Below are 24,864 nucleotides of genomic sequence, written 5' to 3'. Positions count from 1 at the left end.
TGCCAGCATTTGGTGTAATTGGTGTTTTGAATTTTGGCTGTTCTAACAAGTGTGTAATGGTATCTCAGAGTTGTTTTAATTTGTAATTCTTTAATTATGATGTTGAGCAGCCTTTCATATGCTTATTTGCTATCCTTGTATCTTCCTTGGTAAGATGTCCGTTTGGGGCTTTTGCCCATTTTAAAACTGGGTTGTCTTTTCTTATCGTTGAGTTTTAGGAGTTCTTTGTATATTTTCGGTAACAGTCCTTTATCAGATATGTCTTTTGCAAATGTTTTATCTAGTCTGTAGCTTATCTTCTCATTCTCTTGATAGTTTATATTTCTAGCTGTTACATTGAAATCTATCATCTACCTTTTTTTTGAGACACAGTGGGCACATAAGTATACGAGGGGTTGGAAGAGGACAAAGGGAGAGGGAGAGAGAGTCTTAAGTGGGCTCCACACCCAGCCTGGAGCCCCATGCAGGACTTGATCGCTCAACTCTGAGATCACAGCCTGAGCTGAAATTAATTGTTGGACACTTAACTCACTGAGCCAGCCAGCCAACCAAACTGGCATTCCTGGGCTAAATCCTTTACCCTTAGTCACTGTCTGTAATTCCTATTTATAGTATCCTAGATTTTTTTTTTGCTAATATGTGTTTCTTTCCTTTAAATTCTTGTTTATTGACATAACAGTTCAATATTGGTTTTGGGAGTAGAGTTCAAGGATTCATCCTTTACATATACACCAGTGCTTATCATAACAAGTGCCCTCCTTGATACCATCACCCGTCTATCCCATCCCCCACCCACCTTCCTCCATCAACTTGTTTTTTCTCTGTAGTTAAGAGGCTCTCATGATTTGTTTTCCTCTGTTCTTCCCCCCACCATGGGTTCATCCATTTTGTTTTCTTAGATTCCACATATGAAAGAAATCACACTGTATTTGTCTTTCTCTTATTTCGCTTATTGTTTTGGTAATATGTTAATGATTTTTCATGTATTTCATGAAAGAGATTAGTCTGTAATTTTCCTCTCCTGTGGTGCCTTTGTCTGGCTTTGGTATTTTGATAATAGTGACACCATAGAAGGAATACATCTGGGCATAAGCATTAATTTGTGAGGTAGTTCTTTTTAAGTAGGCTCTGTGCCCAGCATGGAGCCCAAAGTGCGGCTTGATTCCTGAGATCAAGTCCTGATTGGAGATCAAGGGTTGATTGCTTAACCAACTGAGCCATGCTGGTGCCCCAGGAGACAGTTTTTAATTACTAATTCAATTTCTTGTTTTATGTCTATTTGGCTTTTTTTTTAGAACTGTTCTTCTGTCCGTTTTGTTATTTGTCTCTTTCCAGGCATTTGTCCATTTCATCTAATTAATATTTATTTTTAATTCATGATTACTCAGAAGTATACTAGTTAATTTCCAAATGTTTGTGTATTTCTGAATTTCATTCTGAAGCAGATATCTAATTCAGTTCTGTTCTGGTTGGAAAATATATTGTAAATTTATTGACATTTGTTTTGTATCTTAAATTATGATCTTTCCTGGAGAATGTTTTTTGTACCTTTGAAGAGAATATATATTTTGTTGCTATTGAGTATGGCATCAAATAATTGTCAGTTGATTATGGTGTTCAATTTTTAAATATCTCTGCTGGTTTTCTGTTTTTTTTTTTTTTTTTAGGTTTTTTAAAATATTTATTTGAGATTGAGTGTAAGACAAGAGTGAGAGTGAGAGAAAGAGAGCACAGAAGGAGAGAGAGAGAAGCAGATTCTCTGCTGAGTAGGAAGCCCGAGGTGGGGCTCGATCCCAGGACCCTGAGATCTTGACCTGAGCCAAAGGCAGACACAATCCACTAAGCCACCCAGGCGCCCCTGGTTTTCTGTTGTTTTTTGTTTTGTTTTGTTTTAATTATTGACAGTGGAATTTTGAAGCTTTCAACTATTATTATTGAATTTTCTATTTCTCTCTTTAATTTTGTCAGTTTTTATTTGTATTTTGTGATTCTGCCATTAGGTGTATATAGATTAATAATTTATAGATTCCTCATTTACCTTTGCTATCATTATTGCCCACCAGAGAAAACTCACACAAGCCTTGGCATCAGAGTTTTTATTGGAGTTAATGAGCACTTATGACTGACTGCTTGTGTGGCTGACCTTAGTCTCCTCCAGCCCCTCCAGAGGCCCGGCTAATACCACATGGTCCATGGCCATTCCCCATAAATCATTTTATTAGAATAGACTGCCCTGCATGGCCCAAGCCTCACATGTGAGCAGAGACACTCTTATCATGCAGGATATCCCAAGGACTTAGAAGTTTCCTCCTAGAAACTAAGGGCAAAAGCCAAGCCTCTGTTGGGCAAGGTTAATCATTTAGCGCACGAAGTGGGATAAGACAGACAGGCTGTGATTTGCTTGGTACACCAGTCTTCACACTGAAGTGTGTGTACCCATGGGGCATATAAAGACTTTCAGAGCAGGGCATGAGCACGCATGCTTTTTAAAGACACAATGTCCAGATCTTCGGAACCTTCCATATGTTCCAAGTGGTTGTTATTCATAATCTACCAGCCTCTGAGGCATCGTGCTTTATTGCTTTTGCTTTCCCACCTCGCCTTTAATAGCCATGCAGCTTCTACTTCACAAAGGAGAGGCACACCTCTCACTCATTTAGGACCCTTCTTTACTGCCCTAGAGTGTGAAAGCCTCGGGGGCACCAAATAGAGGCAGAGTTGGAAATATCGAGGTCCTTTAAGGTAAGTGTGTAGCAGCAGTGATCACACGTTGGCCCAGAGGAAATGGACACTCAAAGTCAGTTTGTTCTTCAGCCACAGGTCTCAGGTCCCCAAGAGCAAGAGTGATCAAGTGAAGGAATGAAGGAAGAAAGAAGAGGTGCTTAGACTTGGATATCATTGCTCCTAGAGACAACTTCAAGCAGACACCGAGCTTTCTGACTCTTAAGAACTTCGTGGCAGATGCAGGAGAGATGAAAGACAGAAGAATCCATGTTACTGTTTAGTGAGCACAGAAGAAAATGACGAAGGCCCAGGTGATTTTCGTTTGTTACGTTTTTCGTATGTTTTTCACAGGTTTCTGGTGACCTGAGAAAAATCAGTTCAGCCTTTTAGTATAAATTGGGATTATTGGATTCTGGGGAGAAATTAACTTAGACTCTAAATTCAAAGGCAGGGCAAAGTGAAATCAGGAATGTTTTACTCACAGGGGTCATTCTGAAGGACTACTGTTAGAACACGGGTGTGACTGGTGCATCCTGTGGGTTACGGTAGCAGTCACTTTGAGTCTGATATCTCTAAGAGACATCATAACCAGAGAGACATGAAAAGCTGCATGATGTGCACTGACTCTGTGGGGAAGGCAGGCCAGTTTCTTGGGGGATTCAAGATTTTATGCCACTTGGGTCTCCTGAAATTTCTTTTCTTTCTTTTTCTTTTCTTTTCTTTTTTTTTTTTTAAAGATTTTATATATTTATTTGACAGAGAGAGATCACAAGTCGGCCGAGAGATAGGCAGAGAGAGAGGGGGAAGCAGGCTCTCTGCTGAGCAGAGAGCCCCGATGCGGGACTTGATCCCAGGACCCTGAGATCATGACCTGAGCCGAAGGCAGCGGCTTAACCCACTGAGCCACCCAGGTGCCCTAAAAAGAAAAAAACATATATAGTTGAGGCTATATGGTGATTAGAATAGCCTTCCTCATGCTTCTTCCATATTAGCAAAAGTAATTCACATCATATTAAATAGGAGCGTGTTATTACAGGAATCACTGACACTGGAGGATGTGGCCGTGGACTTCACCTGGGAGGAGTGGCAGCTCCTGGGCCCCGCTCAGAAGGACCTGTATCGGGACGTGATGTTGGAGAACTACAGCAACCTGTTGTCAGTGGGTGAGGACAGCTTTCTGTGTCATTTAGATGTGCTCAGTCACTGGCTTTTCCTCTATCCCTCAAAGATAGCTTTGCAGTCATGGGCGCCTGGGTGGCTCAGTGGGTTAAGCCGCTGCCTTCGGCTCAGGTCATGATCTCAGGGTTCTGGGATTGAGTCCCGCATCGGGCTCTCTGCTCAGCAGGGAAGCCTGCTTCCTCCTCTCTCTGCCTGCCTCTCTGCCTACTTGTGATCTCTCTCTGTCAAATAAATAAATAAAATCTTTAAAAAAAAAAAAAAGTAGCTTTGCAGTCATTACGGTCTTCAGAAGAGTCCCCTCTCTTGACCCTAAACAGAGGAGTATAATCTTTTCTATCCTGAAAGAGAGCTTTTACTTTGCATATGAGAAATTGTTTTGTCTATAAAATGTAATGTTTTCTCGTCTCAACCTACTTTACCCCAAGTCACTGCATCTAAGTCTTTTGTCATTTCTCACGAACAGGGGGTCAGGCTACCAAACCACATGCATTGTCCAAGCTGGAAACCAGAGGTGAACCATCGATAACAAAGGATGAAATCCGGGATAGAACCCATCTAGGTGAGTGAGTACCGTGAAGGGGAGTGGTGAAGTGATCTTCTAGTCTTTAACACAAGGTGTCACAGGTGTCTGAGGATACCTAATCAGCTCCCCCACATATTCCTTTCCCCAGATGAGAACTCTTTATCTTTTGTGGGCATTTAGCTCTGAATATGCTCCTTATCTCTTCTTGGATCTGATATTTATTTCGTCTTAATCTTTATAATTTTCTTTTAAAATCGTCAACAATAAAGAGCCACCCCCACCACAGCATCTTTAAAACACTTTTATTCCATACTGTCCTCATGAGAATTTGTTACTGTCTTGTTTTCCTAGGATTCGGGGAGTTTGATAGTCACCTGCCAGAGCTCTCTCAAAGCCGGAGGTTTCTGAAGAGCGCACAACAGTACGGGGAGCAGAGTGCATTTAGACATACTGTTCATCCGAGCAAAATACATTTTGCCATAAAGCAAAATCACATGTTTGACTTATGTAGAAAAGCTTTGAACTCGAGTTTAAGTTTAGTGAACGAGAAGAGAAGATGTGAAATAAGGAAGGCTGTTGAGTTTAATGGAGAAAAGGAACCTTTTCTGCCCGCTAATCATGAACATTTGTATTCTGGAATTGAATTCCCCGAAAGCACAAAACATAGCAGCACTGAATTCCAAGACTTTAAGCATCAGAGGACTCCTAGAATAGAGAAACCCCACACATGCATCGAAGGTGGGAAAGCCTGCAACAGGACGTCTCCCCTCATTTACCATGAGAGCAGTCGTAGAGGAGAGAAACCCAATGGGTGTGATCCACGTGGAAAACTCGTCTTCAGAAATGTCATGTTTGCTAAACATCCAAAAACTCATACACAAGACAAAGTCTGTATCATCAGTGAATACAGAAAAGGCTCTAACGGGAAGAGCAGTCTCACTTTGCCTCAGCAAACCCAAACGGCAGAGAAAGCTTACACATGCAGTGAGTGTAGAAAAGGCTTCACCATGAAGCGCTATCTGATTGCACATCAGCGAACTCATAGTGGAGAGAAACCTTATGTATGCAGTGAATGTGGAAAAGGCTTCACGGTGAAGAGCAATCTCATCGTGCATCAGCGAACTCATACGGGGGAGAAACCCTATATATGTACTGAATGTGGAAAAGGCTTCACCATGAAGCGCTATCTTGTTGTCCATCAGCGAACTCATACTGGAGAGAAACCTTATATATGCAATGAATGTGGAAAAGGTTTCACAGTGAAGAGTAACCTCATCGTACATCAGCGATCTCATACTGGGGAAAAATCTTACATGTGTGGCGAATGTGGAAAAGGCTTCACCACCAAGCGCACCCTCATTATACATCAGCGAACTCACACAGGAGAGAAATCTTACTTATGTAATGAATGTGGAAAAGGCTTCACTACAAAGCGCACCCTCATTATACATCAGCGGACTCACACGGGAGAGAAACCCTACGAATGCAGTGAGTGTGGGAAAGCCTTCAGCCAGAAGATATGCCTCATACAACATGAGCGGTGTCATACTGGAAAGACTCCCTTTGTGTGTACTGAGTGTGGAAAATCCTATTCTCACAAATACGGTCTCATTACCCATCAGAGAATTCACACAGGAGAGAAACCCTATGAGTGCCGTGAATGTGGAAAAGCCTTCACCACAAAGTCAGTACTTAACGTCCATCAAAGAACTCATACAGGAGAGAGACCCTATGGATGCAGCGATTGTGAGAAAGCCTTCTCCCACTTGTCAAACCTTGTTAAACATAAGAAAATGCACACAAGAGAAATGGGTAGATTCAGTCAAGTTGGAAATCCTTTTAACACAGAATCACAGCTCATTACTTATGAGTGAACTCCTGAAGCCCTATGAATGTGATGACTATGAAAATGCCTTCTTTGGCAACCAAGACTTCATTAAACATCAGTGTTTCCAGCAGATTGGAATGTAACCATGGTACTGCCAGTTTTTAGATATGTGCCCTGAGGAGATTAAAGAACTTGTCCAGGAGGTAAATCTGGTGGCTACGGTGAATTTGTTGTGCCTTCAATGATCCTTACCTCATATTTTCTGTCAGTGAAAACATGTTGAGAAAACTCTGATACATTCAATGTGACGATACCTTGGGCAAAACTTTTAGCTTCATTATATTCTGAAAAGTATACACTGAGGCAAATTATGTGTAGGCAGAGAATAGGAGGGCCTTCAGGGGGAAGGTAGATTTTATTATCAGGGATCATCATAAAGCATCAGTGAGCTTATTGTTCATAGAAATACAATTTAAAAAAATTGTATGATAATCATGGGAAAGCTTTCACCCAGAAAGAAGACCTCACTGAGGGTCAGAGTCCACACTGGAGGACAGTATATATATGGCAGGATATCAGTGACACAGTTGGCTTCATTTTGTCAGGAGATCATATAGAAATGAAAACTTCATGAGCATGCTAAATGTGGAGCACCTCTAGTCAAATACCAGAACTCATGAAGGAATGACGTCCTATGAAAGTGATAAATGTCGGAATGCTTTTAAATGTTTTAAATGTTAAGTCTGACTTTTTAAATGTTTTAAATGTCAAGTCTGACCTCATTATACATCAGATAATTCATCTGATGTACATTTTCAGATGATACTTTGAAACCCTTTTTTGGTGGCCTTAATTTCATAGTTTCAAAAAGTCATCTGCTTTCCTCATTACTGATGAATATTTATTGTTATATATAATGCAGAGTGTCCTAGGGAGTATTTTAGGACTATCCTGTATTATATGATTTGTTTTTACCTCTCTTGGGCTCTAAACTTAATTGTAAATATAGCAAATTGAAGTAGTTTAAAAGGAAATAATGTTTTACATTTATAAAATAACAAGTATTTGTACTTGCTTAACTGAGTTTATAAATATGACCAAATATTTTATAAAACCACCTTCCGAGTTATTTTTGTAAAATGTTTAATTTGAAATCATTTTAACTTATAAGAATTTGCAAAATAGTCCAGAGAGTTCCCTAGTATCCTTTACCTCACGTCTCCCAGTAAAAACATTTACTTAAGCCACGTCTTGTTATTGAATCCAGGAAAATGACTTGGTAGTATACTGTTAGCTAAGCCCTTAACCTTTTTTGGATTTCATTAGATTTTCACGTTTTTTTTTTTTAATGTTTTAATTCTAAGAAGTTTTATTACATACACAGATTCATGTACTACTACCACAACCATCATGTAAAACTATAACCAATACAGATTCCCTTATTGAGCTTTTTTTTTTTTTTTTTTAAAGATTTTATTTTTTTATTTGACAGAGAGAGATCACAAGTAGGCAGAGAGGCAGGCAGAGAGAGAGGAGGAAGCAGGCTCCCTGCTGAGCAGAGAGCCCGATGCGGGACTCGATCCCAGGACCCCGAGATCATGACCTGAGCCGAAGGCAGCGGCTTAACCCACTGAGCCACTCAGGCGCCCCTATTGAGCCTTTTTATGCTTATACCCTTTATCCATACCTACCTCTCACAACCACTTCTGTTCTCCATCAAGATAGTTGTATAATTTTGTTACAAAAATCATTTTTACAACTGGATTTAAAATATTTTATATGTTATATTTATTGACATAATTTTATATTTTTCATAAAAATTATTACATTATTGACTATATACAAATTTATAATTTTTTATTAGTAGAACATATGTAAACTTTTCATGTTTTTGTCATTTGGCAAATTGCTCTGAAGACTTACATGAGTTAATGGATGGTTGTTTTATTTTTATTAGTGAGTAATAAACATACTAGATGACCAGTTTGTTTTTCACTTCATTCTTGGAAGAGATCTCCTGGTTTCAGCTGTTGTAAAGATGGTATGAAATCCGCATACACGGTTTTGTGTGAGCATAAATTTTCGTTTCGCTACAATAAATTCAGGTGTATGATTGTTGGGATGTATGGTAAGTTGTGTATAGCTTTAAAAGAAACTACTCTCTTCCAGTGCGGCTGTGCTGTTTTATATTCTCACAGGTGGTGTGTGAAATACTTGTTTAGTGCACTTAAGGTAACTACTAATAGCCTGCTGTTGACTGGAAGCCTTACCGCTAACATGAACAGTCCATTAACGCATAGTTTGTATATGTGTTATATACTATCTTCTTAAAGTAAGTTAGGAAAAAGAAAATATTATAAAGAAAGTCTTCTTCTGGGGACCCAGATGGCTGTCAGTTAAGCATCTGACTCTTGGTTTGGCTCAGATCATGATCTCATGGGTCATGGGATCAAGCCCCATTCATTTGTATAGGACACAGTTTTTTGATGCCATGGGTATTGTAAATAATGCTGCAATGAGCATGGGAGAACAACTGTCTTTTTGAGATAGTGATTTCATTTCCTTTGGGTACGTTCAAGCAGAATTATTGAATCATATGGTGGTTTTATTTTTAATTTTTTGAGGAAACTCCATACTGTTTTCCATAGTGGCTGCACCAAACTTACCGTGTCCTTCATTCTTTCTATGTCTGCATGTTCATTTATGATTTATTTAACGAATTACCTACTGAGGCACATTCATATTGGTATTAGTTATTTTTGCATTACAAAATTACTTTCCTAAAAGTTAATGTCTAAAGACAAACATTTACTAATTCTTTTGTGTGGGTCTAGGGTTGGATTGTCTCGTAGGGCTGTTTGGACAGAGCCTGTATGAATGAGATGGCTTTTTTTTTTTTTTTTTAAATACCTCTAAGCCTCCGATGGAATTGATGGGGTCTTTCACAGCCTCTCATGCTGCAACAGGCTAGCCTGGGCTCTATTCTAATGTGTTAGAAGAGCTCCAGGAGATAGACAGACTATACCTCACGGAGCAAGTCTAGTTCTATCCTGTTATTTGTCCTATTGGAAACACTGGTCAGAGTCACTAGGAAGGAATGCTATCCCAAAGTGCATATAGAGATGGAAGAGAAGTATATTTGCATAACAAATTTGTATTTGTTATTTCCTTAAAATTGGTGCCATAATCTTGTACATTTTCTCAAAAAAATAAATTTCTACTGAATCCCTGAAATTAATTGCTGGCTCAAAGAAATGAAAAGTTTTAAGTTGGATAATTGCAGGATTGTACTCCAGAAACATTTTATTGGTTGATATGCTCGTCTGAATCCTGACTAAACACATCAAATACCTAATATTAAACGTGCATTTTAAACTTCCAACTATGATAAGCAAGATAGTAACATCTCAGTTCACTCAAAGCCATGTGTGGTGGACAATTTACCTATGCAGATGAGAAAAATAAGACTTAGCACAAGAGTGTCTTTATTGCATGGCCTCCCCACTCTGAATGTTATTCATCGTTCAGCCTTTATGAATATTAAGGCTTAACATATTTTTGCTTCCTGTTCATTTTGCACTTATTTGAATATTAGATGCACTTTAAAAAAATCGGATATTTGCAATTTTTAAAAATAAGCGGCTTGTTATTGAGCTATTTAAAAAATTAGTTGGTCTTTTTCCTATTCCTCTTATAATAGGACGTGGAGAGTGGCTCTCATACATGGATGGTGGAATGGGTTGATACATTAAACTGGAATATAGTTGGCAATTTCACATGCATAGGCCTTTCCCTCCAATCTTCCCTATTTCTGGCCTTTGGTCCTCAAAGCCTGTCTTCCTCTCTGGACCCACGGAAAGATCCGCCTGCGTCCTCGGGTTAGCTTTCGCCCGGGGCACTGACCTTTTAAGACTTGCCGTGGCCTTTTCCCCCCATTACTTGCCCCCAAGCCTAACTGGCTCGTTCCGACGCTTTTATTTCCCAGTGGCCACCATCCCTGTGCGCCCTGAACTTCTGCTTTGTACAAAAGTCTCTTCAAACCCATTTTTGCTAGAAACTCGGTGGAGGCTTCCGTAGATGGGTTCCCCAAGTGAGTTCTGTGCTGGACAGATACCTCCACTTTCTTTTAACGGGGTAGTGCCAACGAGCCAGCTAAGTTTAATTTTCCGGTCGGCTCACTGAAAGGGATTTCCGCCGCGCCGTTTTTGCCCGGTTTAAGCTTCAGCCTAGAGACACCAGTGCGCTTCCACTTTCCCAACGGTCTCTGCTCGCGGGCACTGAAGGGGCCCCTCGGCGGCCCGTACGACCGTGATCTAAGATGGCCGCTCCCATGGGGGGGGGGGACGGCCCGGGCGCGGCCATGTTGCCGCAGCGGAAAAGCCGGGATCCAGTTGCGTTTTCTCTAACAAATGCCTCAGACCCGTGTTGGCCACCGTCCGGCAGTGCCGAGCCACGCGGGCGAAGTTCGGCGAAGTAAGTTCAGGCGCCGGCCGGTCGTGGTGGTGTGTGGCGAAAATCAAGTCAGTGTCTGGGGCTGTTCGTGGGCGATGGCTGTGGAGTGGCGGTCGGCGTCCGCCTGGGATGACGCAGCGGGGATTCCAGCTGGAGGAGGGCGTGGGTGGGTGTACCGCTGTGTGTCGTGTGCGCTTGTGGCGCCCCTCGCCCCAGTCCGGAGTCGCTCTCGCGGCTCGTGGTTGAAGATCTCTGGGGAAAAGCGACCTGGGGCCGAGGGCCCATCTGGGGGCCGTTTACTCTCTGGGGCTCGGAGATGGCTAGCCGGAGGGTGGTGACTGTCCGGGACGGCTGCATGTGGTGCGCATTTGGTTCGGGGCTCGAAGATGAAGCCTGTTTCGGGGTTCACGTGCAGGGATCTGTGGGGTTCACGGGGTTCGGGGATGCTGCCCCGAGCGTCCGCGCCGCTGCTGGAGAATGGGCTGCGCCTGGAGGCCTGGGGCTTGGCTGCTGCCACTGACGCGAGATGCCTTTGCCTCCCCCTTCTGCCCCGTAGCCCCAGGTCTTAAGCTCTAGTTTTGGCCCCCAACATCATCCCTTACTGTCGAACTTCAAAGTTTCTGGCGAGATGAATGATGCCGCGTACCTCATAGCGGTTTCCTGTTTAAGATGCAGCCTTTTCTCCTTTGTCCTGCAAGATTTCTGCACATTCCTCTGGGATATTTCTTTTCAGACTCCGTCTGACACAAGCAAAATAACATCTCTTGTCATTAAGTTGTATTCCCAAGGGATAACCCTTGTCTAAATTTTAGTACATTCCAGTTTGAGGCTTCCATGTTATGTGCTTAATATTGATAATCCAGATAAATTATGTAAGGGGTAAAATGATTTTCTCTGTTCCCTTATTTCATGTAATAAACATTTACAAATGATTTTAATGCAGGATTAATTTAATGCAGGATTTGTAGTCAGTGTTTGCGTATATTTGTATAAAGGTGCAATGTTTGAAATGTTTAGGTATCATTTTGGGGACATTTCACGATTATGCATTTACTCATGGATTTGTTCCCCTGCCTTTCATCTCCAATGTGGACTTTTTTTTTTTTTTAATCGCAGTTGTAAGCGTGTTATTCCTATCTGACTCCCTTTTCCTTATAATTTTCTAGAATATAAAAGATCAATTAACTTTAAATATCTACTTGCTACTTAGCCATGCTACTAAATTCTTATTGCAGTATCTTTCTCTCCACCTAATATTTTAGCACGGAAAATTTTCAAACATACAGAAATATCAGAAGAATGTTAAAGTATCCATCCATACACCTACCACCTAGATTCTACCATTAATGTCCTACTAGACTAGCTCTACCAGTTATCTAACTCTCTGTCCATCCTCAATTCCAGAACTCCAGTTCATGAAGCAGTCTTTTTTGTTATAGGTAGGGAGAGGTGGAGGGAGAGAGAGAGAATTCCACGCAGGCTCTATGACCAGCACAGAGCCTGAGACTGGTTCCATCTCACAACCCTGAGATCATGACCTGAGCTAAAATCAAGAGTTAGAAGCCTAACCGCCTGAGCCACCGGGACACATCGTGAGTCAGCCTTCTGTTGGTTTCGGTGCATTCTAAAGACAGCTGCCGTCCTGTATGATTACTCTAAATGCCTCTGGAATTACATGACTAATAGAGTTCTAATAGCTTTTTACTTGTTTCCTTTGTTTACTTAATGGACAGATTTCTTATTTACAGATAGTCTTGACCTGCTATGAAGTGGAATGAAAGTGCATTTTGGAATGAATGAATCTTGTTTTTATTAATTTTTTAAAGATTTTATTCATTTATTTGAGAGAGACGGTGAGAGAGAGCACAAGCTGGGAGTGGGGACAAAAAGAGAGGGAGAAGCAGACTCCCCACTGAGCTGGGAGCCTGACAAGAGGCTCAATTCCAGAACTCCAGGATCATGACCTGAACTGAAGACAGACACTTAACTGACTGAACCACCCAGGCACTCCTGAAATGAATCTGATTTTTCAGTCCACTGTGTGATTGATGTGACCTATGTCTGCTTCCCTGATAGCAAAAAGAAGTCAAAATCTCCCTCAGGGGTTGTTTTGAAGATGCAGTGAAGTAAAATACCTAAAATGGTGATCTGTGATGGCAGGAATCTAGTATATTTGAATAAGAAGGCTGATGATTTCCCCATATTTATGGTTTTGTGCTTTGTAAAATTTAATTTGCTCTCTCCCTGCCTCCCCCTTGTTGCTCTGTCTTTATTCTTTTAAGTATGAAAACTTTTTTTCCTCGTTATTTTATTTATTTATTTTTTATTTTTTGTATTAACATAAAATGTGTTATTTGCTTCAGGGGTACAGGAAATATGAAAACTTTTAAAGCTATGAGCTTACGTTAATGATCTAGCAACACAATTTTAATTATAGAATGCTGATAATTTTCTGATTTAAAACGTAAGTGCTCTTATGGAATCTATAATGAAGAAACTAAATGTCCTATCAAATACTACACTATTGCCAGTATTTCCTTTTCAGAAATTCTTAATAGATTTTTAGTTTACTAGCAATACTTTGAATGTTAAATTGAATGTTAGATTATTCCCATGAAATGTCCTGTTCTTTAACTCTGACCTTGACCTCTGTGTGGTTTATGATGGTAAAAGGACAGCTGGGTGGCTTAGTTGGTTAAGCGTCTGCGTTCAGCTCAAGTCATGATCCCAGTGATCAAGTCCAGCATCAGGCTCCTTGCTCAGCGAAGAGCCTACTTCTCCCTCTGACTGCTGCCTGCTGCTCCCCCTGCTTGTGCTGGCACTCTCTCTCTGACAAATAAATAAATAAAATCCTTAAAAATTTTTAAAAAATGATGATATATACTTTTTCTATTTAAATGTTGTAACCAGTCATCTGACTAAAGAGGTATATAGACATATTAGGTGAATATTTATAATTGGCCTTTTTAAATTTTTTTTTAAAGATTTTATTTATTTACTTGAGAGAGAGACAGTGAGAGAGAGCATGAACGAGGAGAAGGTCAGAGAGAGAAGCAGACTCTCCATGGAGCTGGGAGCCCGATGTGGGACTCGATCCCAGGACTCCAGGATCATGACCTAAGCCGAAGGCAGTCGTCCAACCAACTGAGCCACCCAGGCGTCCCTGGCCTTTTTTTAAAAAAAGATTTTACTTATTTATTTGTCAGAGACCGAGATAGATAGAGCAAAAGCAGGGGCAGTGGCAGGCAGAGGGAGAAGCAAGCTTCCCGCTGAACAAGGAACCCGCCCCCCCCCCCCTGCAGGACTTGATCCCGGGATCGAGACCTGAGCCAAAGGCAGTCAACCGACTGAGCCACCCAGGCATCCCCATGTGGTACTAAGTTAGACTTAAACTCTTACCAGTTTTGTTTCTCTTGACCGCTTGCTCCTCTGCTTATGTTGGTGGATCCTTTCCTTTTGCTTGAAGAACATTCATGTTTGCTGTGACACAAGTTTTCTGATGAACAATTCTCTCTGCTTTTGCCTGAAAATGTCTTTATTTCAGTTCTATTTCTAAAGAATATTTTTGCTGACCATCCTATATAGGTTTATACTTATAATTCTCTACAAAGTATCAAGAAGTGGATGGTAATGAGAAATTAAATAAGACCCTGCTTAATATTTGCTTACCACGATGTTCTCAAAATCAAAATGTATGCAGCCTGGGATGTAAGAAGACTTTTGAAGAGGGGGATGGACATGCCTGATTTAAAAGATAATGGGGCGCCTGGGTGGCTCAGTTGGTTAAGCATCCAACTCTTGGTTTTGGCTCAGGTTGTGATCTCAGGGTTAATGAGACTGAGTCCTCTGTTGGGTTCGGTTCTGTGCATGGATCCTGCTTGGGATTCTCTCTCTCCCTCTCCCTCTGCCCCTCTTGTGCTCACAGTTGCTCCCTCTTTTTCTATAAGTAAATAAATAAATTAATTTAAAAATTAAAATGTGTACACCTTAACTGTCTGTATTAAAATGAATCCACCTAAGGAGTTCTCTGCCACTGGGTATCACACTCTTTTGGGTCTCTGTCCCACATTCCCTCTGATAGTCGTAGTGCTTCCACTCTACAGAAGAAAGGTGCTTCCCAAACATTCTGAATTTTATGTTTTCTTGGCCCAGAGTGCTTAATAAAAAGACAGATCTTTTGGGGCCTTGGTATAAGGCGAATACACAGCAACAGTGACAACATCTGGGCCTAAAGAGAATGTGCCACTCAGAGTAATTTGTTTTTCAACCTCTAGGTGCTGGCTCTCCAGGAACTAGACAAATCAAGGGAAAAAGGAGGAGAAGACTCCAAGACTTAGATGACATAATTTCTGGGGAAACCATTGACTGGAGACTGAGATTTTTGAACAGAAATTTAGAGCTGATCTGGAAGAGCTAAAGACAGAGGATCCGAGCTAGCAGCCATTTCCCCAAATCAAAAGATGATGATCCAGGCCCAGGTGACTTTTGAGCTCTTTTATTCTTTCCTTTATTTCCTAATGGATTTGTAGAAATTGACTAAAAAAAAGATCAGTGCAATTAAAAAGAAAAGTTTAAATTGAGAATAGCAGGATCTGGAGAAAACTGGGCAAAGTAGGATCAGGAACCTATTTTTCATAGGATTCATACTTTGTGATTCATGTTGGAATGAATAAATGTGACTGTGTAAGACCCTATAGATCACATGAGCTGTCAGTTTGCTGCAAATATCTCTGACAATCATCACAAGAGAATCTTGGTAAGTTACATGGTAGGCATTACTGTCATATGTCTATTGCCAACACTTCTGACACCAAACATGTGTTTTTGTGCACAAATGACCAGTTCTCCAACTCTCCAGATACCACCTGTCTACAGTTTGATTCAATTTTGACACTGACTGCATGGATTTCCTGTCCTACTCCACAAGTGTGCCCTCATGTCAGATGCCAAGAATTTGGTGCCCAGAGTACTCGTACTTCTGACTTGACTACAAATAGGCCGTTCCCACAATCCCTTTGTTGGTTTTGATAATTCACTACAGTGACTCACATAATTCAGGAAAATACTTTACCTCACATTTACCAATTTATTATAAAGGATAGAAGGTTGAAACAGGCAAATGGAAGAGAAGCCCAGAGCAAAGTATGGGAGAAGGAGCAAGGACCTTCCACGCCTTCTTGAAATAAGCCACCCTCCCAGCACCTTTATATGCTCACCAACCTGGAACTTCTCTGAGCCCTGTAGTGTAGTATGAGTCAGTGTTGTTGTTGTTGTTGTTGTTGTTGTTTTTAAATATTTATTTGAGAGAGAGAGAGCATGTGCATATGTACACAAGGTAGGGGGTACAGAGGGAGAGGGAAAAACAGACTCCCCACTGAGTGGACCCGATGCGGGGCTCATACCAGAACCCTGAGATCATGATCTGAGCCAAAGTCAGATGCCTAGCCCACTGAGCCACCCAAGTGTCCCTTGGAATGTTGGTTTTTTTATGGAGGTTTCATCATTTAGGGGCAATTGATTAAATCACTGGCCATTAATGATTATCTCAATCTCCAGTCCCTCTCCCTCCCTGGACAGCTGGGGTGGGGCTGAAAGTTCCAGCCCTGTAATCAGTAGGTTGGTTTCCCTAGCAACCAGCCATATCCTTAGGGTATCTAGGGTCCCACTAGTGTTACCTCATTAATATATATTCAGGTATGGTTGAAAGGAGCTTATTATACGTAATGCAAGATGCCCTTCCCACCTCAACCACTTAGGAAATTCCAGGGCTTTAGGAGACCTTGTGCAAAGAACCAGAGATGAATACGAAATACAAACTTCTTATATCACAGTATCACAGGCATCAAGTGTGAGGAGAAAACAGACTGGTTCCTTGAGGGATGTTAATATTTCATGGCAGGTAGGTCTGAAGTTGACATGGGTCTCTGATGGTTTTTCAGAGAGGTATTGTTGTCGGTGAGGTCCTTAACTGCCCCTACTACTTATAAATGTAAAAATATGTTTCCTACAGCTGTTTCTTCATTGTATCTGTTCCGGTATTAACCCTGCCTAATGATATGCACACATACATATATGTTTGTCTTTTTACATATGTGTCCATAAATATGTTCTTTATAGTTTTTCAAAAAAAATTTTGCTTAGTCATCTGTTAATCCTTTTGCTTTGTACATGTTTTATACAGTTTCTTTTGTTTATTAACCACTGAAATAAGTATGTATTGTCTTATCTGCAGTCTCTTCATTGCTGGTTTTGGTGTTAGCTCGAATGCTTATGGTGCATTTAGAAATCTGTACTATTTGTCTGCTTATAAGTGTTATGTAGTTCAGTATTGGCAAAGAGGCTCTCAAATATATATAGATTATAGATTCCTACACTAGCAAGAGGATTTTGTGATACATACTATAGAAATTTCCTTAAATTTTCAAGTTCATTGAATGAAAGAAGATTGTACATGACATAATATACAAGATTTTTTCTATCACAATGTATTAAAGAATAAAAACCACCATTTCCTATATAGTGAAATGAGCAGAATAACTTCCTTTATCTGTTTTTTCCATATCACCACAAGAATATCACTTAATTAAACATATCTGTGTTATAACAGGAATTCCTGACTTTTGATGATGTGGCTGTGGACTTCACCTGGGAGGAGTGGCAGCTCCTGGCCCCTGCTCAGAAGGACCTGTACCGGGACATGATGTTGGAAAATTATAGGAACCTGGTGTCAGTGGGTGAGGACAGCTCCCCTGTGAGACTCACAGGCGCTCTGCCAGTGGCTCTTTCTTTTTCAGCTACTTAACTCTTTAATACTCTGAGATGGGAGATCCTCAGATCCTTCTCTTGCCTTAGACAAGAGTGTATAATGTCCCATCTTCTGAGAGAAAAGCCTTGATGTTACAGATATGAAACCTGTTTAGTTCCTAAAATATAACATTATCCCTTCTTGATGTACCCCAGTCCCCTGAGTCTTCTGTCTTTTCTCACGAACAGGGTATCACGCCAGCAAACCAGATGCACTCTCCAAGTTGGAGCGAGGAGAATTTTGGACAAGAGAAGATGAAATGCACAGTCAGATCTGCCCAGGTGAGTGAGAACTGGCAAGGTGGGCTGCTCAGTAATGTTAGGTCATTCAGAGAAGGCATCAGGACTGTGACTGTGTCAGGAAACATCAGCAGCCGTCACTGTATGTCTCTTCTCATATGAGAATTCTTTAGCATTGTTCAAGTTTAGAGGAAAATATGCTCTTTTTTTTTCTTTTGAGTTTGGATCCCTGTTTATTTATTTATTTTTTTAAAAGATTTTGTTTATTTATTTGACAGAGAGAGAGATCACGCGTAGGCAGAGAGGCAGGAAGAGAGAGAGGGGGAAGCAGGCTCCCTGCCGAGCAGAGAGCCCAATGCAGGGCTTGATACCAGGACCCTGAGATCATGACCCAAGCCAAAGGCAGAGTCTTAACCCACTGAGCCACCCAGGCGTTCCTCTTATTATTTTTTAGAAAGATTTATTTCTTTATTTTTAGAGAGAAAGTGTGCATGAGCAGGAAGAGGCAGAGGCAGAGAGAATTGTCAAGCACACTCCCTGCTGAAAACAGGATCTTAACTCAGGTTTCGATCCCACAACCTAAGATCATGACCTGAGCCAAAATCAAGAGTCGGATGCTCAACCTACTGATCAACCCAGGCTCCCCTTTTTGAGTTTTTTTTTAAGGATTTTTGTTTTTCAATATCCAGCATGGGTATTTTAAACACCCAGCATGGGCCTTGAACTTGTAACACTGAGATCAAGAGTCGCATGCTCCAGTGACTGAGCCAGGCTCTCCCTCCTAGGATTTTCTAATCTTCCTCATCTTCACCCACTGTCACAGTGTTGTTGCTTGTGTTACCACCCCTCCTGCAATGAAATTCCACTTTCCAGGCCTCTCTGGAAGAAAACAACTTTAAGTTCATTACTTTCTTCTTACTACTTTCCTTACCTGCCTTACTAGGAAATAATAATTTCCTTCCATAATATCTAACCCCACCTTGGATGCTTTGTCTCCATGATAACCTGGTTTTTCTGTGCACTTATGTTGTTCCGTGGCTCCCCTCCCCCACTTTCCCACCAGAACCCTGGAGGTTCTCTCTCCCTACTTCTGTTTTCATTTTCTTCTCAGTTCTCATAACTCTGAAAAGCTTCCTCTATTCCCATGAATTAATCTCTTTCCTTTCTCTCATACATCCTAATTGGCTTCTCTCTTAATACAGTCTGCTTTCTTTCGATGTATTTTATCTTCTTCGTGGTAGCAGCCTATGACTTCACGTTTTGTGTGTGAGAACAGGAATCATCTTCTCTCCATCTTTTTAAAAAATTTAGGTTCTTTTTCAGCTCAACACAGCTACACATTTTAAATTTCTCCCTATCCTGGCATGTTTTCTACTTGCTGAGGTTTCTTCGTTTTTGAAGGGGAGTGGGGTAGAGAGAGAATTTTAAGTAGGCTCCACAGCCTGACACAAGGCTTAATATCACAACCTGAGATCATGACCTGAGCAAACATCAAGAGTTGGATGGTTAACTGACGGAGCCATCCAGGTGCCCCTGAGCTCCCTTCTTAAAGGTCATTTGATTAACAAGAAAATATCTTTTTTAACATGCTACATTATTTCCAACCCAAACCAGGTCATAACTTAAGTCTGCTTCAAGTAATTTCCTTCATGGTTTTGCTAATTTCATATTTTTCTTTAGTTACTAGATACTATCACTGCGTTTATTTTCCTAAAGCTTTTGTTTTCACTTTTTTTTTTTTTTGGGTAATCCAGTCAATCACTGACACTGGCTGTGGCCATTTATTATTACTTTCCAGTTTCTAAAGTGATGGCAAAATGGAATATCCCCTAATTTTTTAAGACCTTGACTCTGATTCTTTTTTTTTTCCTATTGAAGTGTAATTAACATACAGTGTTATGTTCATTTTGGGTACACAATATAGTGATTCAACAATTCTATGTATTTCTCTGCTCATCAAGATAAGTTGCTCTTAACTCCCTTATCTATTTAACCCATCCTCCTATCCACCTTCTTTCTGGCAATTATCAGTTTCTTCTAAGAGTCTGCTTTTTTGTTTGTCTCTTACCGCTTTGTTCACTTGTTTTTTTCCTTAAATTCCACATATGGGTAAAATCATAAGGTGTTTGTCTTTCTCTGGCTGACATATTTCACTTAGTATTGTATCCTCTAGATCCATTCATTTTGTTGCAAATGGCAAGATTTCCTTCTTTTTTATGGTTTAGCAATATTCCATTGTATGCGTATACCATATCTTCTTCATCTTTTTTCCCCAAATTTTTATTTAAATTCTAGTTAGTTAACATATAGTTTAATATTGGTTTCAGGAGTAGAATTCAGTGATTCATCACTTACATACAACACCCAGTGCCCATCACAAGTGTCCTCCTTAGTACCCATCCCATTTAGGCCATCCCCCACCTCCCTCCCTCCAGAAACCCTCAGTTTGTTCTCTGTAGTTAAGAGGCTTATGGTTTGCTTCTCTTTTTTTTTCCTTCCTATATGTTCCATGTATCTTCCTGTATGTTCATTTGTTTCTTAAATTCCACATATGAGGGCGCCTGGGTGGCTCAGTGGGTTAAGCCGCTGCCTTCGGCTCAGGTCGTGATCCCAGGGTCCTGGGATCGAGTCCCGCATCGGGCTCTCTGCTCAGCAGGGAGCCTGCTTCCCTCTCTCTCTCTCTGCCTGCCTCTCCATCTACTTGTGATTTCTGTCAAATGAATAAATAAAATCTTTAAAAAAAAAAAATTCCACATATGAGTGAAATTTTATGATACTTGTTTTTCTGACTGAATTATTTCACTTAGCGTAATACACTGTAGCTTCATCCATTTCATTGCAAAAGGCAAGATTTCATTCTTTTTGTTGGCTGCGTAGTACTCCATTGTGTGTATGTCTGCATATCACATCTTCTCTATCCATTCATCAGTTGGTGGACATGTGGGCTCTTTCCATATGTTAGCTGTTGTTAATAATGCTGCTATAAACATCAGGGTGCATGTGCCCCTTCAAATCTGTATTTTTGTATCCTTTGGGTAAATACCTAGTAGTTCAATTGTTGTATCATAGGGTAGTTCTATTTTTTTTTTTTTAAGATTTTATTTATTTGAGAGAGCAGGTGAGAGAGCACTAGTGGTGGAGAGAGAGACGCAGGCTGCCCATCAAGCAGGGAGCCTGATGCAGGGCTCGATCCCAGGATCCTGGGATCATGACCTGAGCCGAAAGCAACCACTTAACCGACTGAGCCACCCAGGTGCCCTAGGGTATTTCTATTTTTAACATTTATTTTTAAAAAAGATTTTATTTATTTGAGAGAATGAGCTTGAATGGGAGAGGGGCAGAGGAAGAGAGATAAGCAGACTTCCCACTGAGTGTGGAGCCCAAAGTGGGGCTCAATCCCAGGACCCTGAGATCATGACCTGAGCCGAAGGCAGACACTTAATGGTCTGAGCCACCCAGGCACCCCCAGGTGAAGGCATTTTTATTTATTTTTTATTCTTTAATTTTTTAAAAAAAGATTTTATTTATTTATTTAACAGAGATCACAAGGAGGCAGAGAGGCAGGCAGAGACAGAGGGAAGCAGGCTCCCCACTGAGCAGAGAGCCCAATGCAGGGCTCAATTCCAGGACCCTGGGATCACACCCAAGTGGAAGGCAGAGGCTTTAACCCACTGAGCCACCCAGGTGCCCAATGTGAAGGCATTTTTAAAACAGTTTTATTCCAAGCTAAGATTATGAGAGATTACAGAGTGATTCATTGTTCTTTTCTCTCTTAGAAATCAGGAACGTTGATGATTCTCTGCAACGTCACTTGGAAAATCGAAGCAATCAGAAGAGTGTGGAACAATGGTGTGAACATAATACATTTGCAAATATTCTTAATCAGAGTGAAAGTCATTTCCTGTTAAAGCAAAAGTATGATATATTTGACTTATGTGAAAAGCCTTCAAAATCAAATTTAAGTTTTGAAAGCAGGAGTATAAACTATAATTCAAAGCACTCTGAGTTTAATGAAGATGTGAAATCCTGTCTTCATACTAACCATGAACAATTTTATAGTGTAATAAAATTTCCTGTAAGTGTAAAACCCATCAACAGTAATTCCCAGGTCATTAAACAGCAGAGAATTCACAACATGCAGAAAGCCCATGTATGTGGTGACTGTGGGAAAGCCTTTGTCAAGGTGTCTCAGCTCATTGATCATCAGAGAGTTCATACTCAAGAGAAACCTCATGGATGCAGTCTGTGTGGAAAGGCATTCTCTAGAAAATCCAGGCTAACTGAACATCAGAGAACTCATACAGGACTGAAACACGAATGTACTGAATGTGACAAAACATTCTTCAAGAAATCACAGTTCATTTTACACCAGAAAACTCATACGGGACAGAAGCCTTATACATGTAACGAATGTGGGAAAGTGTTCATCAAGAAGTGTCAGCTTATTTATCATCAGCGAACTCATACAGGAGAGAAGCCCCATGCATGCAGTCTATGTGAGAAAGCCTTCTCTACAAAGTTCAGTCTCACTACACATCAGAAAACTCATACAGGAGAGAAACCTTATATATGCTGTGACTGTGGAAAAGGCTTCATCGAGAAGAGGCGTCTTGTTGCACATCAGCGAACTCATACTGGTGAGAAACCTTTTATATGCAATGAATGTGGGAAAGGTTTCACCTTGAAGAACAGTCTTATCACACATCAGCAAACTCATACAGAACAGAAATTGTATATGTGCAGTGAATGTGGAAAAGGCTTTTCAGTGAAGCACTGTCTCATCGTACATCAGCGATCTCATACAGGAGAGAAACCCTACACATGCAGTGAGTGTGGAAAAGGCTTCACCTTGAAGAGTCCTCTCATCAGACATCAGCGAACGCATACAGGAGAAAAGCCCTATGTGTGCAGCGTATGTGGAAAAGGGTTTACCATGAAGAGTGATCTCATTGTACACCAGCGAACTCATACTGCAGAGAAGCCATATATATGCAATGATTGTGGGAAAGGCTTCACCGTGAAGAACCGTCTGATTGTACATCAACGCACTCACACAGGAGAGAAACCTTATATATGCAGTGAATGTGGGAAAGGCTTTCCAGCAAAGATACGGCTGATTGGACATCAACGAACTCATACAGGAGAGAAGCCCTATATATGCAATGAATGTGGAAAAGGCTTCACAGAGAAGAGTCATCTCAATGTACATAGGCGCACTCATACAGGAGAGAAACCCTATATATGTAACGAATGTGGCAAAGGCTTAACTGGGAAAAGCATGCTCATTGCCCATTTGCGAACTCATACTGGGGAGAAACCGTATATATGTAATGAATGTGGAAAGGGCTTCACCATGAAGAGTACTCTGGGTATACATCAGCAAACTCACACTAGGGAGAAACCATACAAATGCAATGAATGTGATAAAGCTTTCAGGAAGAAAACCTGCCTCGTACAACATCAGAGATTTCACACAGGAAAAACTTCCTTTGCGTGTCCTGAATGTGGAAAATATTCTTTGCGTAAAAATGACCTCATTACCCATCAGAGAATTCACACAGGAGAGAAACCGTATGAATGCAGCGAGTGTGGGAAAGCCTTCACTACAAAGTCAGGGCTCAATGTTCATCAAAGGAAACATACAGGAGAGAGGCCCTATGGATGCAGTGATTGTGGGAAAGCTTTTGCCCACTTGTCAATCCTTGTTAAACATAAGAGAATTCATAGTTAGTCACTTTGGGATAACCTGTTGCCAGTTGTAGGCCCTCAAGATAATAGTATGTAATGAAAATAACAGTGCAAAGAATGGTATCATCTTGAGTAATCAATTGTGTCATATTTTATGTTGAGGAAAAAATTTACAAAACAACTCACAATTGTCCTTGATGAAAATGTTTTAGGACATTATACATCTAAAAAGTGTAGATTGAAATAGATTCTATGAATGTGAAAGATGAGGAAAGCCTTCAGTGGGAAGTAGACCCTATGATGTGATCATCACAGATAATGAGTATTTCCAGTTGGCAGAAATGTAACTGTGGGGAAAACTTTGCCCGGAAGTAAGACCTCAATAGATGTCAGTTCACACTAGACAAGTACTTCCTATGGCAATATAGTAGGGCTTAAAGTAATATATTTGCTAGGAAATCTATACAGAAATAACTTAGGAACACATTTGATGTGGTGGACTTCAGCAAAATATCAGGCAACTTAGAGGAAAGAAGCCTTGAAGCCTTGGGGAAATGATGAATGAGAGCATTCTGTCACATCTAAACATAACGGATAGCACGCTGCACAAGCATCCAGAACAGGATACTTAAGCTATATTTGATTGCCTTGTCATTGATTTTATAAATTTTAAATAGTGGCCGTTACTCTCACCATGAATCAAATTTTAATATGTACAGTGCAGAAGTGTTCTATGCCTGTGTCATTATATAATTAACTTTAGAATTTCTTTAGTTCCAAGTTTGTTATTATAGAATACTTGAAGTATTTCAAAATGAAGCAATATGTTAATTTCATAGTATAACAATATATTTGGATATGTTTAACCAAGTTATAAGTACCATCAGTTTTAAATTTGAAATAAGTTTAGAATCACAAACACTGGAATATTTCAGAAATTTCCTAAATGTCCTTCAGCCAGCTATTTCCAAAGGTAACATTTTATATAACCAGAGTTAATTATCAAGTAGAGGAAAGTGAAATTATAATGCTTTTAAACACAGGATTTACTTGGGTCTCACCAGGTGTTTTTTTTTTGTTTTTTTTTTTAAGATTTTGTTTATTTATTTGAGAGAGACAGCATGAGCAGGAGGGAAGGTAGAGGGAGAAGCAGACTGCCCACTGAGCAGGGAGCCTCATGCGGGACTTGATCCCTGGGATCATGACCTGAGCTGAACAGACACTTAATCGACTGAGCCCCCCAGGTGCCCTGATCTCACCAGTTGTAACATGTACTCATCTTTCTTTCTTTCTTTCCTTTTTTATATAGTTTTAAGAAACTTTATCACATGCGTAGGTTTGTGTAACCAACACCACAGAATGTTTTGTCAACACAAACCTTTTCATGCTACTCTTTCATAGTCAAATTTTCTGTGACCCTGACCCC

General features: G+C 40.5%; 2 protein-coding genes across 2 annotated transcripts in view; both read left to right on the top strand.

The window, feature by feature from the left end:
* The window catches only part of LOC132005475 (zinc finger protein 432-like), a 61,498-nt gene extending 55,112 nt beyond the window's left edge, over positions 1–6,386 (top strand). The window contains exon 6 of the mRNA XM_059382652.1: positions 5,426–6,386. Coding sequence (XP_059238635.1) covers positions 5,426–6,300 — 875 coding nt within the window. The 3' untranslated portion in view covers positions 6,301–6,386. The remainder of the gene's footprint in view (positions 1–5,425) is intronic.
* A 3,538-nt stretch (positions 6,387–9,924) lies between these two features.
* The window catches only part of LOC132005858 (zinc finger protein 615-like), a 37,475-nt gene continuing 22,535 nt past the window's right edge, over positions 9,925–24,864 (top strand). Inside the window, exons 1-5 of the mRNA XM_059383368.1 lie at positions 9,925–10,727; positions 14,981–15,184; positions 17,314–17,440; positions 17,700–17,792; positions 21,527–23,476. Of these exons, the coding sequence (XP_059239351.1) occupies positions 15,167–15,184; positions 17,314–17,440; positions 17,700–17,792; positions 21,527–23,476 (2,188 nt within the window). The 5' untranslated portion in view covers positions 9,925–10,727; positions 14,981–15,166. The remainder of the gene's footprint in view (positions 10,728–14,980; positions 15,185–17,313; positions 17,441–17,699; positions 17,793–21,526; positions 23,477–24,864) is intronic.

The sequence above is a fragment of the Mustela nigripes genome, chromosome 17 (genome assembly GCF_022355385.1).
Source record: "Mustela nigripes isolate SB6536 chromosome 17, MUSNIG.SB6536, whole genome shotgun sequence".
Taxonomy (NCBI): domain Eukaryota; kingdom Metazoa; phylum Chordata; class Mammalia; order Carnivora; family Mustelidae; genus Mustela; species Mustela nigripes.
This window is presented reverse-complemented; position numbering and strand designations above follow the sequence as displayed.